General features: G+C 41.1%; 1 protein-coding gene across 3 annotated transcripts in view; it reads left to right on the forward strand.

Moving 5' to 3' along the window:
• Positions 1-13,741, forward strand: part of cdk14 (cyclin-dependent kinase 14) — a 197,257-nt gene that overhangs the window by 106,241 nt on the left and 77,275 nt on the right. For all 3 annotated transcript variants that reach the window (XM_047598412.1, XM_047598415.1, XM_047598413.1), the window contains one exon: positions 4,125-4,218. In XM_047598412.1, coding sequence (XP_047454368.1) covers positions 4,125-4,218 — 94 coding nt within the window. The remainder of the gene's footprint in view (positions 1-4,124; positions 4,219-13,741) is intronic.

Raw genomic sequence — 13,741 nt, forward strand, 5'->3', positions numbered from 1 at the left:
CACCACCACCACCACTTTGGTTAGATAAGGTTTTAAATAAAGTTTTTATGTGGAGCAGGATTGCCTCCAATGCTGTGGCAGGAAATGAGTGCGCCCCGGAGGAGGCTCGTCTAGATTGGAGATTTCACTTGCACTCTAAATTGAAATTCCTCCGTTCTCACCTGGTTGATGAGGCCAGACTCTAAAACAAACACTGGGTCAGATTCACATATTTCTGAGCTTGTCTCACAGTAAACTCTTTTGTCCTGAGGCACTTCCCGAATAAATATTTATATTTATATTTGCATTATATTTGCATAATCTAGATTCTCATTATGTTTTTTTTTTTTTCCTTTAACTAAAAACTTTTATGGAGTTACTAATATAACAGCATTTCTACAAAGCTCCAGTCTAGTGGATGTTGTGGAACCGTTCCACTTTGAGGAGAAGAAACTGGATGTAGAACCAAAGTGGAAAGAAAAAACTCGACCTGATCTTCGAGTGCTGTACCCTGGTGACCCCTTGAGTCTTGGTCTGGACAGGCGGTCTGCAGAGAAATCCCAAGAACCCCAGCTGCATTTTGCGGCATCCAATTAGAGAGCAGCTGGGGGTTTGGTGGTTTGGTGATGTGGGAGGCGGAGGATAGTGTCTGCTTCAAGGGTATTTGCAGGTGGACAAATCCACCCTGGTCACTTAGAAAGCAGTCAGCTGTGAAGAAGTTATCCCGTGCAGGACCAAAAGGTTGGGCAAATCTGTCTTCCTGCCATGAGAAGCATCCATCACTGGAGTCTGGAGCTTAAAGGCTGCGAGGACGTGACAGAAGATGGGCAAGGAGCCGCTCTATTTTTTACCTTCCTTTCACGGAGCTGCAGCTCTCGCGACTGCAGCTTTGTCTGTCAGTCAGCTCTCAGTAGAGTGTGATCAGGCACAGATTAATGTAAAGACTGAGTCAAAGGAAGGGTTTTTATTATTGACGATACTCTTGTGAAGACCAAACCAATGAAACTAGTACAGTGGGCCACGCTGCATTTTCTTATTATTTTGGAAATAAATGAAACCAGGCATCATCTCTACTTGAACTTAACAGATATTCAGTAAGAAACATAAGAAAATGTATCTCCATCTGTTACACTGCACTTGTATTGATGCATCACTCTTCTACCTGTTGGTAGTCAAACCATTTTTATAGTTGCAATCCCACTTGTTCACACTATAGACAGTATAAAGATTGTCAAAAGTGAGGCTAAAGCAAGTAGAGCTCCCCCTAGTGACTGGCTGCGGTATAAGCTCCACCTCCTCCATGTTAGTGGATGAGACTCAAAATAAAACGCTAAAATAAACATCAAATAATTTATTTACAGGGATTGTTTTTGTAATTCTAGTTATTAGTTATTTGGATAAGTTTTAGTTAATTATTTGACAACATAGAAACAGGATGGGACATAGTGGTGGCAACCAGTTGCCATGCCAACCGCTCCATAAAGCATCCTGTGGGACTGTTGGAGTTGTAAAATAAATAAATGAAAAAATTAAAAAAATGGCAGGAAAATGGTCTGTTTGGGAAACACAAGGAAGTGGCAATGCATTGTCCATATTTATATACAGTCTACATGCACACATTTGCACACCAGGGCCAGGACACTTTACAGGGAGCGAACCCTCTGGTGCATGGACAACCCCAGATATCGATAAATGTCAGCACCGAGTATTCAGGATTACTTAGGCTTCACAAGACGCACTTACACGTTTGTTGTTTCTAGTGAGAAGCCCTCAGATGCATTTGTTCGCCTGCTTTCCTGTGGCGTCACACCTCTCGCCTCCTCTGTCTCCGGCGGCTCTGCTGTCATCAGGAGGGTTCATTAACCGTCTGTGAGCAAACAGCCCCGTGTTGTATTAACTGACTCTAATTTACTGTGTACTAAAACTTAAGGAGCACTGCTGGCCCCATTGACTGACTGATTTACCCAGCTCTCTAGTCGTCACCTCTGACACTAATTACAGTAACAGCGGTACTTAAACACTATACTGTCGACTCACACTGTGCTCCACTCAGAGCCAATAATTGCACCGAGCAACAGGAATACAACTGGAAAGCGATTTTTTTATTTTTTTAAGTTTGTATTATGTAAATTGAATGTAAATGTATAATGTAATATGTGATAAATAAAAGTGATTAGATATTAGTAATGTGACTGCACAGTGGCTCAGCACTGTTGCAGATTATATAAAGGGTTAGTTTAAATCAAATTAGATCATTTTCTCCCTTCATCCCATGTTTTCCAATACCAATATACCTTCAGCAATAAATAAATAAGTGCAAAATATTCCTCAGGCTGCTCTGTTACAGTCTGAATTTTATATGTAATATTTTCTGATACAGAAAAAAACAACAATTTCAATTATTATAGGACTGGATATAGAAATATTTTTTTTAGTTTTGTTTTGGTCATGCTTATTGTAAATCTGAATTATCTAAATTTTGCAATTAGCAGATCTTTAAAACGGCTACGACAGAGCATAAAACGTAGGGACGGCACAAATAGTTTCATCTTGTGTCTTGACCCTAATCACCATAACACAAGATAAAATGAGTACTTGCAGACCATGTGTACTGTACACTAAAGGTTGCACAACTTCAGATTTCTTTTAAAGTCGACTGTTATATGGTGAAAGTCAAGTCGACACCCTAACAGACTAATAAAAACACAATAAAAAAAACAAATGGTTTGAAACAATTGAGTCTATATTCTTGAGCACATATGCATGTATTGTGAGCTGCAGACGTGTACAGCCTGTATAAAGACAGGCTGCAACTCAGCACCATCAATAACATTTAATAGAACTGTGTGTTGTTAGATGGGATAGTGTAGTTTTGTCTGCACCGCCTAGTGTACACAAGTCAAATATTTCCATATCTGACCATAGCAGTTTTTCTTCAGTAGGTACACTACTAGTCAAAACATTTAGAATATCACACAGTGTCCACTGGTATAGTTGGTCAGAGCCTCATCCTACAACAACATAATGAAACAAACCTTTAGTCCAAGCTCTACCAGAACTACCTCAGAATAAAAACAAGATGGAAACCTTGGAAACAAGGAGTGGACCATGGCCCAGTCTCTAGACTTTAACCCCATGGAGCTGGTTTGTGATGAACTGGACAGAAGAGTGAAAGGAAAGCTCCCTATAAGTGCCACACATTTCTGGGAAGAACTCTCTGGAAAATATTTGATATTTGATATTTTTGATATTTTTTTAAACTTCAGTAGTTTATGTGGTTTCATTTCAGAGTAAAATGAGACATTAAATTGCATGTATTTCAATAAAAAATAATATGTTCTAAATACTGGTCGAGTATTTGCTGGTGAAGTTTTCTTGTGTAGAAAGATCTTTTTTCGTCGGTAGAGAGGCAACTATTTTAAAGTTTTCCACAACTTTAAAGTCAGGGCTCTTTTTTTTATACAATATCGTCCAATTTCAGATCAAATCATGGACGAGTGAAAACCAACAGATGGAGTCTTACTTTTATTTCTTTCAATGCTGACCCCTGCCTGTACTCATACATTCTCCTCGGCTAACACAACAGTTCTCTGCGCTCCGCTGTGTGGTGGGGTTCACACTGTGTCTGGGAGATGAAGCATTTTCATCCCGTAAAATGGAAGTTTTGAAGGATGAATTTCTGGTAATCTCTCTCTTTCTCCCTGTCTGCGTTGCTCCTGGTGTTCCTGTTCAGTGAAGGAGTGCGCACTGAGCCGAGGACGTGGACCTGTCAGGAAACAATAGCCTTTAGACAAATGACTGCTGATGATAGCACACACACACACACACACACACACACACACACACACACACACACACAACACAGCTTGTTCATTCAGCCTTGAATGAAATGGACGTCATATTTAAAGATTTTCTACCAACATTTACAGTCAAACGGGGAGAACAAGTTTATTCTAAAGATTATTTAAGGTGGTGAACGACTTTGCAAACTCACTTCAGACAGAAAGAGCGAACCGGTCATTGGTACATTTCTGCTGAGCTTTTTTCACTTCTACTTTTCCTGTTTTTAGCAATTCAGCAAAAACCGTACCCGGACAAAATTGACCCGGAGCCAGTGTTGAATGGATTATTCTCTTCTCTTCTAGGGGAGTGGGCTGTATTTTCATTGAGATGATCCAAGGAGTGGCTGCCTTTCCGGGTATGAAGGACATCCAGGACCAGCTGGAGAGGATATTCCTGGTGAGTCACTGACGTTGCCATGTCTGAGTGTGTGTGTGTGTGTGATATTTGTGAAAAAAAATCCTGTAGCTCTGCATCACATCTGCGGTATCTCCTGGATTTCCCTTCATTAACAGTAAGAACAGGGTGAGTGCATCAGTTGAATGTTTTACATTAGAGTAAACATCACGTCAAATTTCAAAACTGAAGCTAAAATAGTTTGTTGTAGTTGTGGTGATAGATTCAATTTAATTCAAATTCAATTTAAGTTTATTTATACGGTATCAATAACAATACAAATTGTCTCCAGATGATTTAGAGTCTGAGACCCCCAGAGCAACACTAAGGCGAGGTGGCAAGGAAGAGCCAGAACCAGCTTATATAGGGAACACATATGAGTTTGAGGCCAGTCAGCTAGAGACAGAAAAATAGAAAGCGAGATGAAGAGAGGTACTTAAAGCGTGTGATGCATGATTAGCAGGAGAGAGGAAATTAGAGATTAGAGGATAGGTGCTTGGAGCAAGAGAAAAGAGAGTAGAGGACCTCCCATTCTACTGTTTTCTAACCCTGGGGCCCAAAAGTGAGCCTACACTTTGATATTAAAGTGATCTGTTGGGATCATATGGTACAATGAGGCCTTTAAGAGCCTTGTATGTAAGGAGTAGGGTTTTAAAGTCTATTCTGGTTTCTTTTACAATGAGTCAGTGAAGAGAAGCTAAAACTGGAGTTCTCTCTTGGTAACTCCCGTCAGTGCTCTCACTGCAGCATTTTGATTAATAATAACCTGGTGCAGGGCAGTAATGCGGCCAAAAATCTGAGAAGAAGAAGAAGAAGAAGAAGAAAAACTGCCTGAGATCAAATCCAATCACATGACAGGGTCGCGCATTTATTAGCTACTTATCAAATGACATTTTAGTCTCGGCAACAGAAAAAGAAACACGTTTTGTCGTACTTTCTATCATCAGACATTCCTTTTGGCTCGTCAACGTCTTAGTCATAGGAATAAACAGGCGAATATTTTTCGTCAGGGTCTTTGTTAACTAAAGTAACACTGGTGGCCAGGTTCCACCGCTGACCAGGTGTATCCATCCGAGCCCAGAGTCTGTTTCCAACTGGAGCGCTTCCAGTCCTTCCCAGTTTCCAATCATGTCAGTGAGGTGAAACGCAGATTTTGCAGCATAAATGCGTGGCTGAAAGTTTGGAACGCCTCGTCGACCTCGATTCCACCGAAAACCGGCCTTCGCTGCACTTGACGAGCGAACAGTACGGCAGCAGATGTTAAGTAATTACATATATGTGTGTATCTCTACATTAGATGGCTGGCATAAATATTTTAAAATAATGTGGGGGTCTCATGAATCCTTTAATCATCTTATCTGCCATCTCCCTGTATAATTTCATCCCCTGTCTCTTAATCGAAGTAACAGTGTAGCGGGGCAGGCATAATGGATTTATATTCACAGGCTGCAAGGGCTTGAATAATTAATGCAGAAAATTACAGACTTGAGAGTATGAAATGGGTTCGACCGGCGAAGAAGTCAAGCATGGAGACAAAGCATGCTCGCTGCTGTTTGGCCTCTGGGCTGAAGGCTAAAGATACGCATCTGAGAAAGGGATGGATTTGGGAGGAAGGCTTTGAGGACAGGTGGAGGAAGCCCCCCGCAGGCAGGGGGTCTCTCACGAAGCTATCAGGAGAGGGAGATGAAGGGGAAATGCTTCTTATTGATTGTGTTTTACGCCAGAAGGGAAAAGTGGGGCTTCTGTAAGAGGCTCCAGCCCTCAGTGATCCAGGCTTGCCTCTCAGACACAAAGACACTACGTGATGGGAAGAGAGGGGGAAACAGGCCCAACAGTGGGATGGCTGCTGGCCAGGCTGATGATGAGTCTCAGCTGCACACTGCCTCCCCACCGAGGACCTTCCACTTTCCTCCCTCTTTCTTTTCTTTAGTTTCTGGCGCCATCATGGAGGTCTACAAGAGAACTGGATGTATGCAAAGAATGCCAAAGAAAGAGTCTTTACGCCTGAGATACCACATTTTAATAGCAGGAGAGGTAGTGATTTGATTTAGGGATTCAGGGCCAGATCTACTAAGATCCCAAACTGTGTCTACTAATTTGTGTGCATCAATCTAGAATTTTGCATGTGGGCTTTGACTGTGGTTTTTCGCGGGTGATTTACTAAGACTGATTGTGTAAATGACAGCGGTTGCAAGCGAGTTAGAGAAAAAAAATCATCTGATAATTATAAGACACAGCGCAGTGACGGACTGCCAACTGAATAGTCACTGTAGACCACGGTATGCTCATATGAAACACGCAAATTATTTATCGGATACATCTGATCCGTTTGGATATTTACCAAATACAAAACGAATGTGTTTCATTGGAAACATTGGAAATGAAGATGCATGAATTCGTCCTCTACAATAACAGCAGTCATGTGTGCGCAATTACGCATAGGACAAACTGTTTGCACGTCCTTTTGAGACGTGTTAAATATAGACGCAATTTCTATGAGTTAAATTGCTTTTGTGTTTGTTAAATTGCTTTTTTGCATTTTCTCTGACCAGCAAATACAAAATCGTGTGTAAACGCCCCATATTGGATATTCATTGAGGAAAACGAGCTAGCTGGATGCACTATTTTGCAAAGTCTTAGCACACTGTTAGTAAATCAGTTTGCATGTTTTTTTTGCATGCGCTATGAGTTTGCACACATTTTTATACACGCAAACCTTTAGTAGATCTGTATAGAATCTGTATCTATACATATAAAAAGGTCCTGGTCCATGGTTTTATGAGTATGAAATGAGTCTATTTCCTGTCCGTCCTGGAGGAGGGATCCCTTGCTCTTTTACTCCTCCTCCCATTAAAGGATTATTTGGGGTTTTGTTTCCACATCCAAGTGGAAGGGTCTAGATGCAGAAGCTAAGTGCTGCTTTAAAGCACCTCGAAGCAAAGTTCTGATTGAGGCCAGTGAATAAGACGGACTTGACTTCTCTAGGAATCAAACTGTTGCAGTGTGAAAACACAGCGGCACAGATCTGCAGCCGGAGGCAGCTGTGTTCACGTTCATGGAGATCAAATCACCGTGTGGAAGAACAGCAGGTTTATTTTGCAACAGCCATGATACCAGTAATACTACCTGTGGTTTGCTGCATCAGCTTGACTTTTTCACTATTCGGCCATATCCATTGCTTTTAGCCAATGTTTGTGTCTGTTTCAACCATTAGGTCTGTTCATTTTATCCGGCTTTTATCTTACATTTATCATTAAATTTAACTTAACATTTAAAGCCATGACTTTTAGTTTTGGAATAAAATGTGTTTTATATGGATGTTATTCAATTTAGGTCCAAACTTGTTTTTTGGATATACTATGACCTGGATGACTTAGATGACTTTCTCTATCCGCATTAGATTGTTTATTTATTGCTTTTAGCTTTTCTTTACCAAAACCTAGTGTTCATGCCCAATGTGTGTGCATTTTTAATCATCCTTTTTTCCATTTAGCTACTTCGATTAGTTCAGCTAATGTTCATGATCCTGCAGAAGTACCTTGACTCGCCAGTTACAGCATAAACAATCTGTTTCACAACCATTCTGTTATTTTAATTAATGACACAAGTTCCCCAGATACTACTGAGTATATTCTTATTTTAATTGTAAGAACCAATCATCAGAACTTCAGTCAGAAAAAAAGTTTATTACCCCTAAAACAAACTTTATCTGGAATTTAACCTCAGCATAAGTTTCTGTGCTGCTGCAGCTCTTTCCCCACTGATGTTTTATTCAAATACACCGTTGTTTGTACCTCGACACTAATATATTCATTTGGCCACGGAGATTTTTTGCTATTTCTCATCCAAATCACACTCAGTATTTTGTGTGCGTGTGTGTGTGTGTGTGTATTCGGCTGTCAGCTGGCCAGAGGTACGAGACAAATGAATATGAAAAGGGCTGCGTGTGGATCACAAAACGGGTTTACCTGTCAGACTTGGCCTGATGTTGACATTTCCATCCATCCTGCCCGCTCTGGTCTTCAGCCCTGAGTGCGCTGGCAGGCTGTCAGACAGGTCAGAGTTTGGATGCACAGCCTCAGAGACTCATGTGAAGGGCACCATCAATGAATTATGCGGAGTCAGAGGCATCTTAAAGGCCACGTTGTTTGAAGAGAGGAAGAGAAAGGTCAGCTTCCATCACTGTTTGAGAGGCACCCTGCCGGGAGTTGAGTCGGCGCGCTGAGCGCGACGGCGGCGCGGCCGGAATGTCACTGGACGGCCGGAGTTTTTCTCGGGTTAGCTTCTGTGTAATGGGACATTTACATTAGTCTGGAAAAAACTAGAGAAATGTGACGCTCGTGCTGCTCAGTACAGGATTCTTAGTGGAAGTAAAGGGCAAATACTTGAGTCATCGTTTCCTGTAGATTTGGGACAAAGAACAAAAGACCATGAAGTTTTTTTTTTTTCCAAGAGTTTGGAACGATTTGCATAAAAGTGACTGAAAACATCAGCCCATGAGAACTTAGTTGAATAGACAAACACCAAAGCATAATATTTCCGTTTCATTTGTAATTTTAGAGCTTTTGAGTCATTTTTATGCAAATATGTAGAAAATCCTGAAGGGCACAGAAACTTTCAAATAGTTTTAATGTAGGTTCAAATGAATGAGGTTATTCCAGTTGAAGATTAACAGGATAATCCAAAAGGTATTTAAAACCCAAGGCACACATCTGGGAATTCAGGCAGTGACAACAGGCCACCGTGCAGGTAGCTCACTCGATGTCAAGGGGAAATGCGGAGCTATAAATACACAAGGGATGATGGGATAACGAGAAAATGTGGACCATGAAGGGAGGAGAGCACGGACAAACGCAAGGCAAGAAAGATGAGAGCAAAGACAAGGGAGGTAAAAAAAACTACTAAAACTAACAGACTCAGGTAAAGACGGCTAATTTTCAAAATAAAACCTGGAAACACAAAGAAAACAAAAGTGACCGGACATAATAACCAGGAACTAATAACACAGGAAAACACATTAGGAATGCATCTGAGTCAATACACACATCATGACAATTACTGGTTACATTACTTTCACATGAAAAATCTTAAATTTGCAGCTACCTGGGGAATTTGCCTCATCTTTTTCATGCATCATCTTTTTCATATTTGCATTCAGGTTCATGTATATACGATAGAGAAATGCATTGAATTGGTTGTATTTGTTCAGTGATGATTGTGCAACCCCAGGGACATGTGCATTATATTGGGGTAATTCAAATGCAAATATACCTTTGGCTGCTGCATTTTTATTTTGTTGCTTCTCCCTTAGATAAATCAGATTGTGTTGCTAGACACCACAGGACGCCCTCAGAAGGCCCATGTCCATTCTCTGATGGGTCACAACTGATGAGGCACAAGAGAGACCTACACAATATAAGGAAGGTGGTCACAATGTTACGCCGTTCATTCTCCTGAAACTTGTTGCTTCGTCAAGGCGTTGTAGGTGCTTTAAATATTGCACGTGTCAGTTGGGAGTTAAAACATTTTCCAGGTGTGATTTTTCTTCCTCCTCCTGTGTGGATGTGTTAATTACAGCTGCAGATTATTCACTGAGGTTGTCAACCCCGATAATTAACTTCCTGTCCTATTAGACAGATTCAGACTATTTGCACGCCCTTGAGCGTCATGAGCTTTTATCAGAGATTTGTTGCGTATACAGGAAAAATAAAAAAGTCAGTTTGCACCAAAAAAAAAAAGCCTCATCACTGATGCACCCGTTAACAGTTAAACTCTGATTGAGGCTTCTGCACAAGGCATCAAGGGTGTGGAAAATAGATACGTACATAAATAAATAAATCCTCAAATAGCTTTTCTCTTTGAGGGCTTATTTTAAACCACATTTTCACGGTGTCAGTTTCCCTCTGATGACACACCTCCACAGTGTTATTTTCCCTGACAGTATTAAGACGGCGAGTTTTCCCGGGCTTATCACCGCTCCTACAGCCCTTTTATTTTAGTGTTTGTTTCAGATGCACGCTGGGTTCTTTGGTGACGGAATAGCTGTGGTTGCACAGTCTGAGCGGTCAGGTCAGCGTTTTGTCCCTTGGACTGGTGTTAACGTGTCCTCATGTCTTACGCACATAGACACACATGCACCGACACATGTCTGAGTGAGTTAAAATTGAGGCGCATGAGGCCAGGCTCAACCCAGCTGGTTAACTAGCTGTCACCACACAAAAGATTGCATACGCCCGGAAGAACTGTATGAATATGGACAGGTCTATCTGCAGGAAATAGCCTGTCAGGCAGAGGTGCATGTGTTAGTGTGAAAATGTACGTGTGTGTGTGTGCTTTTCGTCTTAAAAGACAACAACACGCCTCCTTTTATTAGTTTGGGTGAAGCAGCTGTTGTTTCTGGTGAAATGTGAGGACTCTGACAGCCGTGGAGAATGTGATAGCTTATGTTTGTACGTAAGGCTTCTTATTTACCAAAAAAAAAAATAGAAAATACATTGGCTAAATTTACATGATTATAATAATGTGATTGTGGTCATAAATCAGAGTGAGACATTGCTGCAATTAAGATGTTTGCATGTTGCTCATCACAGTATCCGTAGTCTGATTAATGGCGAGATATGACAGCGGCATGGTTTTTCAGTGCAGTGAACGCACCATCGATCAAAAACTTTCTGTTGTATCACGACACAGCTTTGTGGTTAAATATGCGTATATGTTATTATTAATGAGCTGTTTCTTTTTTACGGAGGCTTCAGCAGAATGAGGAAACTTGACATCGAGAAGGATGCGCACAATTGCTTTTGTTGTTTTCTGTGGATAGTGGTGACGAGCAGCAATTCAACTCATGGCGCATTCAAGTTGTGGCCACAATAAGCTTATCTACACAAAGAAGGCAGGCACCAAGTGATATCCAAAAAAATCCACCAAGATGAACATGGGAGAATCTAGATGCAGCATCAGTGATGGTATTTTCTTTTCAAATAGAAGGTGGCAGTACGAGCTTGCTCTGTCCATATGCAGTATTTTTCTTTTCTGTATCGTTCACCATGAAACTTTTCCTGAAACTGGACTGTCCACTCTCTACGAACTTATCACACACGACATATGCCGACAAAAACAATCTCCACGATGACAATTTGCCATCTCACGATAAATGTGATGAACCCAAGTTGATGACGTAGGCGCCCGCGATGTCCTCGACATCTTTGCAGCCGTAGCTCACCTGTGGCTAACGTGTTTATATCTATGGTGGCTAACGGCTAACGAGGCTCCTCATTAATAATATGGAACTGGTTCAGATACCAGAAGGTGGATGTGGAACAAACTTGTCACATATGCAAGGTTTGCAAAAAAAGACAGCAACTTTCCCCAGTTTTAGCATTTTATCTCATCTCTTGTCAAATTCCATCCAGAAAGACCCGAGTCAGACTCGGGCCCGGACCTTCTCACTGGGAGGGAGGTATCAGTGCTAACTAACACCCCACTGTGTTGCCCTTTTATCGTTTTATGAATAAGGAAATGAGAAAATGTTGCACGTGGGCGACAGCAACAGTTATTACAGTAGCTGGTTGCGCTGCTATTGACGTTACAGACATAGCAGTTTAAATATGAATAAATATGTAAAAGTAAATGAAATTATAATTGTCCGTTTCTTCATTTCAGCTTGATAACATTTAATTGTTTTTTTCTGTTTGTTCTTATGCTGTAACTGGTCAGTATCATCTTAGATCTCGCAAAAAGCTACAACCAGGTTGATGCACTTGATTGGTGCTGAATCAAGTTGGTAGTATTTTATAACAATCACCTACAACCACCTCACCAACCATCAACATTGCATAAATTAACTAATTTTTAACCATCTTCCCTTTTACAAATACTTGCCCTTTGAAGCTTCCTTGAGCGTGGTACCCTGCCCCCAAACTGCTCCATGGCTTCTGTAAAGAACATATTCATTTGAGTTATGAGTGCATATTAAAATAAAGCTGGTTCATTTAGTGTTTTTTTGTTTGTTACTTTCACTAACAGACTTTTGACTCTCAGTGAAGGGATGCACTATCATCTAGGGCTGCTTATGTTGGTGGATTAGAGGAGGACCAGGGATGGAGAGAGTTTGTTCTGTCCCATTCACTAGTAACAGCAGATGCGACAGATTTTAGTGAGAGTTATCTCTGATTAAAGCTTTTAAAGCGACCTGGTATAAAATGTTTTTTTTTTTTTGCAGATGTTGATGTTGATGCTCAGCTATCTGATAATGTAGGATATTTAAGGAAACAGACTAAATTCTCAATGCACTGCAGTGCAATTGTGGGACAAAGACATCGCTAGCATAGCTAGCAAACTGCCGGTATCATTTTCTATGATTTCTGTACCATCATAAACCCTGAACTTTTTCCTTTAACTCTGCAGTCCAGTGCTACACACATTTTTCTAAAATCTCTGAAGAGCTTCTTTACAGTAGACATGGTGTCCTAGAGCACAGTTCTGAAGGAGTTCATTACAGCTGCGTACGGGCCCCGCATGGTGCACAGACCCATTTTCTCTCCGCAGAGAAGCCTGTTTATTTCGAGTGTGTCCCCGCTATGAAGAGTAAGCCGGTGCACATGTGAGCTGATCTGTCCTCAGGAGAGAGCCGGAGGCTGCCGGGGAGATAAATAATGCCATTTCACCAACAGCCGCTGTGTCTGTGACACGAGCGTCCATCTGCTGAAACCCAGACAGGGTAGCCGGGGCTTACCGAACACATTCCACCCAGTCACAGGAGGGAGACAGCTGATCCACTTGGCTCTGGTTCTGATCCGTTTGACCCCTGCCTGGAGGTGACCCCAATCTGCTCGGCTGTGGTCAGGGGTTGGAGGGCATCTAAGGGTTGGACCGGGCTTTTATTAGAGGGTCAGCGTTGAGAAGGGAAGGGAATGTGGACGAGAGAGGGTGGTAGACAGCCGGGGCTGGGGTCAGAGCTGGTGCTTATGCTTGGATTTAGGGATTCATCTGTGAGGGAGCAAATGCAACTTAGCAACTTGTCCTAAGGTTGGATGGTGTTTTTCTGACCACTTAATGCCGTGTCAACATTTCACCGAGATAGATAGGTAGGTAGAGAGATGAATGCTCTATTTATCCCTTTAGGAATTTGATATCTAGCAGCATCATCACACAGAGACCGGAGGAATTACACTTAGCCAAAAGGGTGAAAAATAAAAGATAAAGTATAGTGATGAAGAATGCATAAAGACATGTATAGAATATACAAAAGATGATATGAAAAATATATAAATACATATAAGAAGAAAGACAATAGATAGATATATGCAGATACATATACCTATATCTCTTTTTGGTGAATTTAACTTGATAAAATAGAAATATAAGCTTATGTAAATGCAAAATCAACCAATTTATTTTTCAAGATGTTAGACTTAGTTGGCTTTATTGATCCAAAGGGGAAATTGCTTGGTCACAGGCTTCTTGTTTGCAAAAAAAAAGAGGCATGAGATAGTTAAATTGAAAAGTAATAATAATAGTATTAATA

Source organism: Mugil cephalus, chromosome 11 (genome assembly GCF_022458985.1).
Source record: "Mugil cephalus isolate CIBA_MC_2020 chromosome 11, CIBA_Mcephalus_1.1, whole genome shotgun sequence".
Classification (NCBI taxonomy): Eukaryota; Metazoa; Chordata; class Actinopteri; order Mugiliformes; family Mugilidae; genus Mugil; species Mugil cephalus.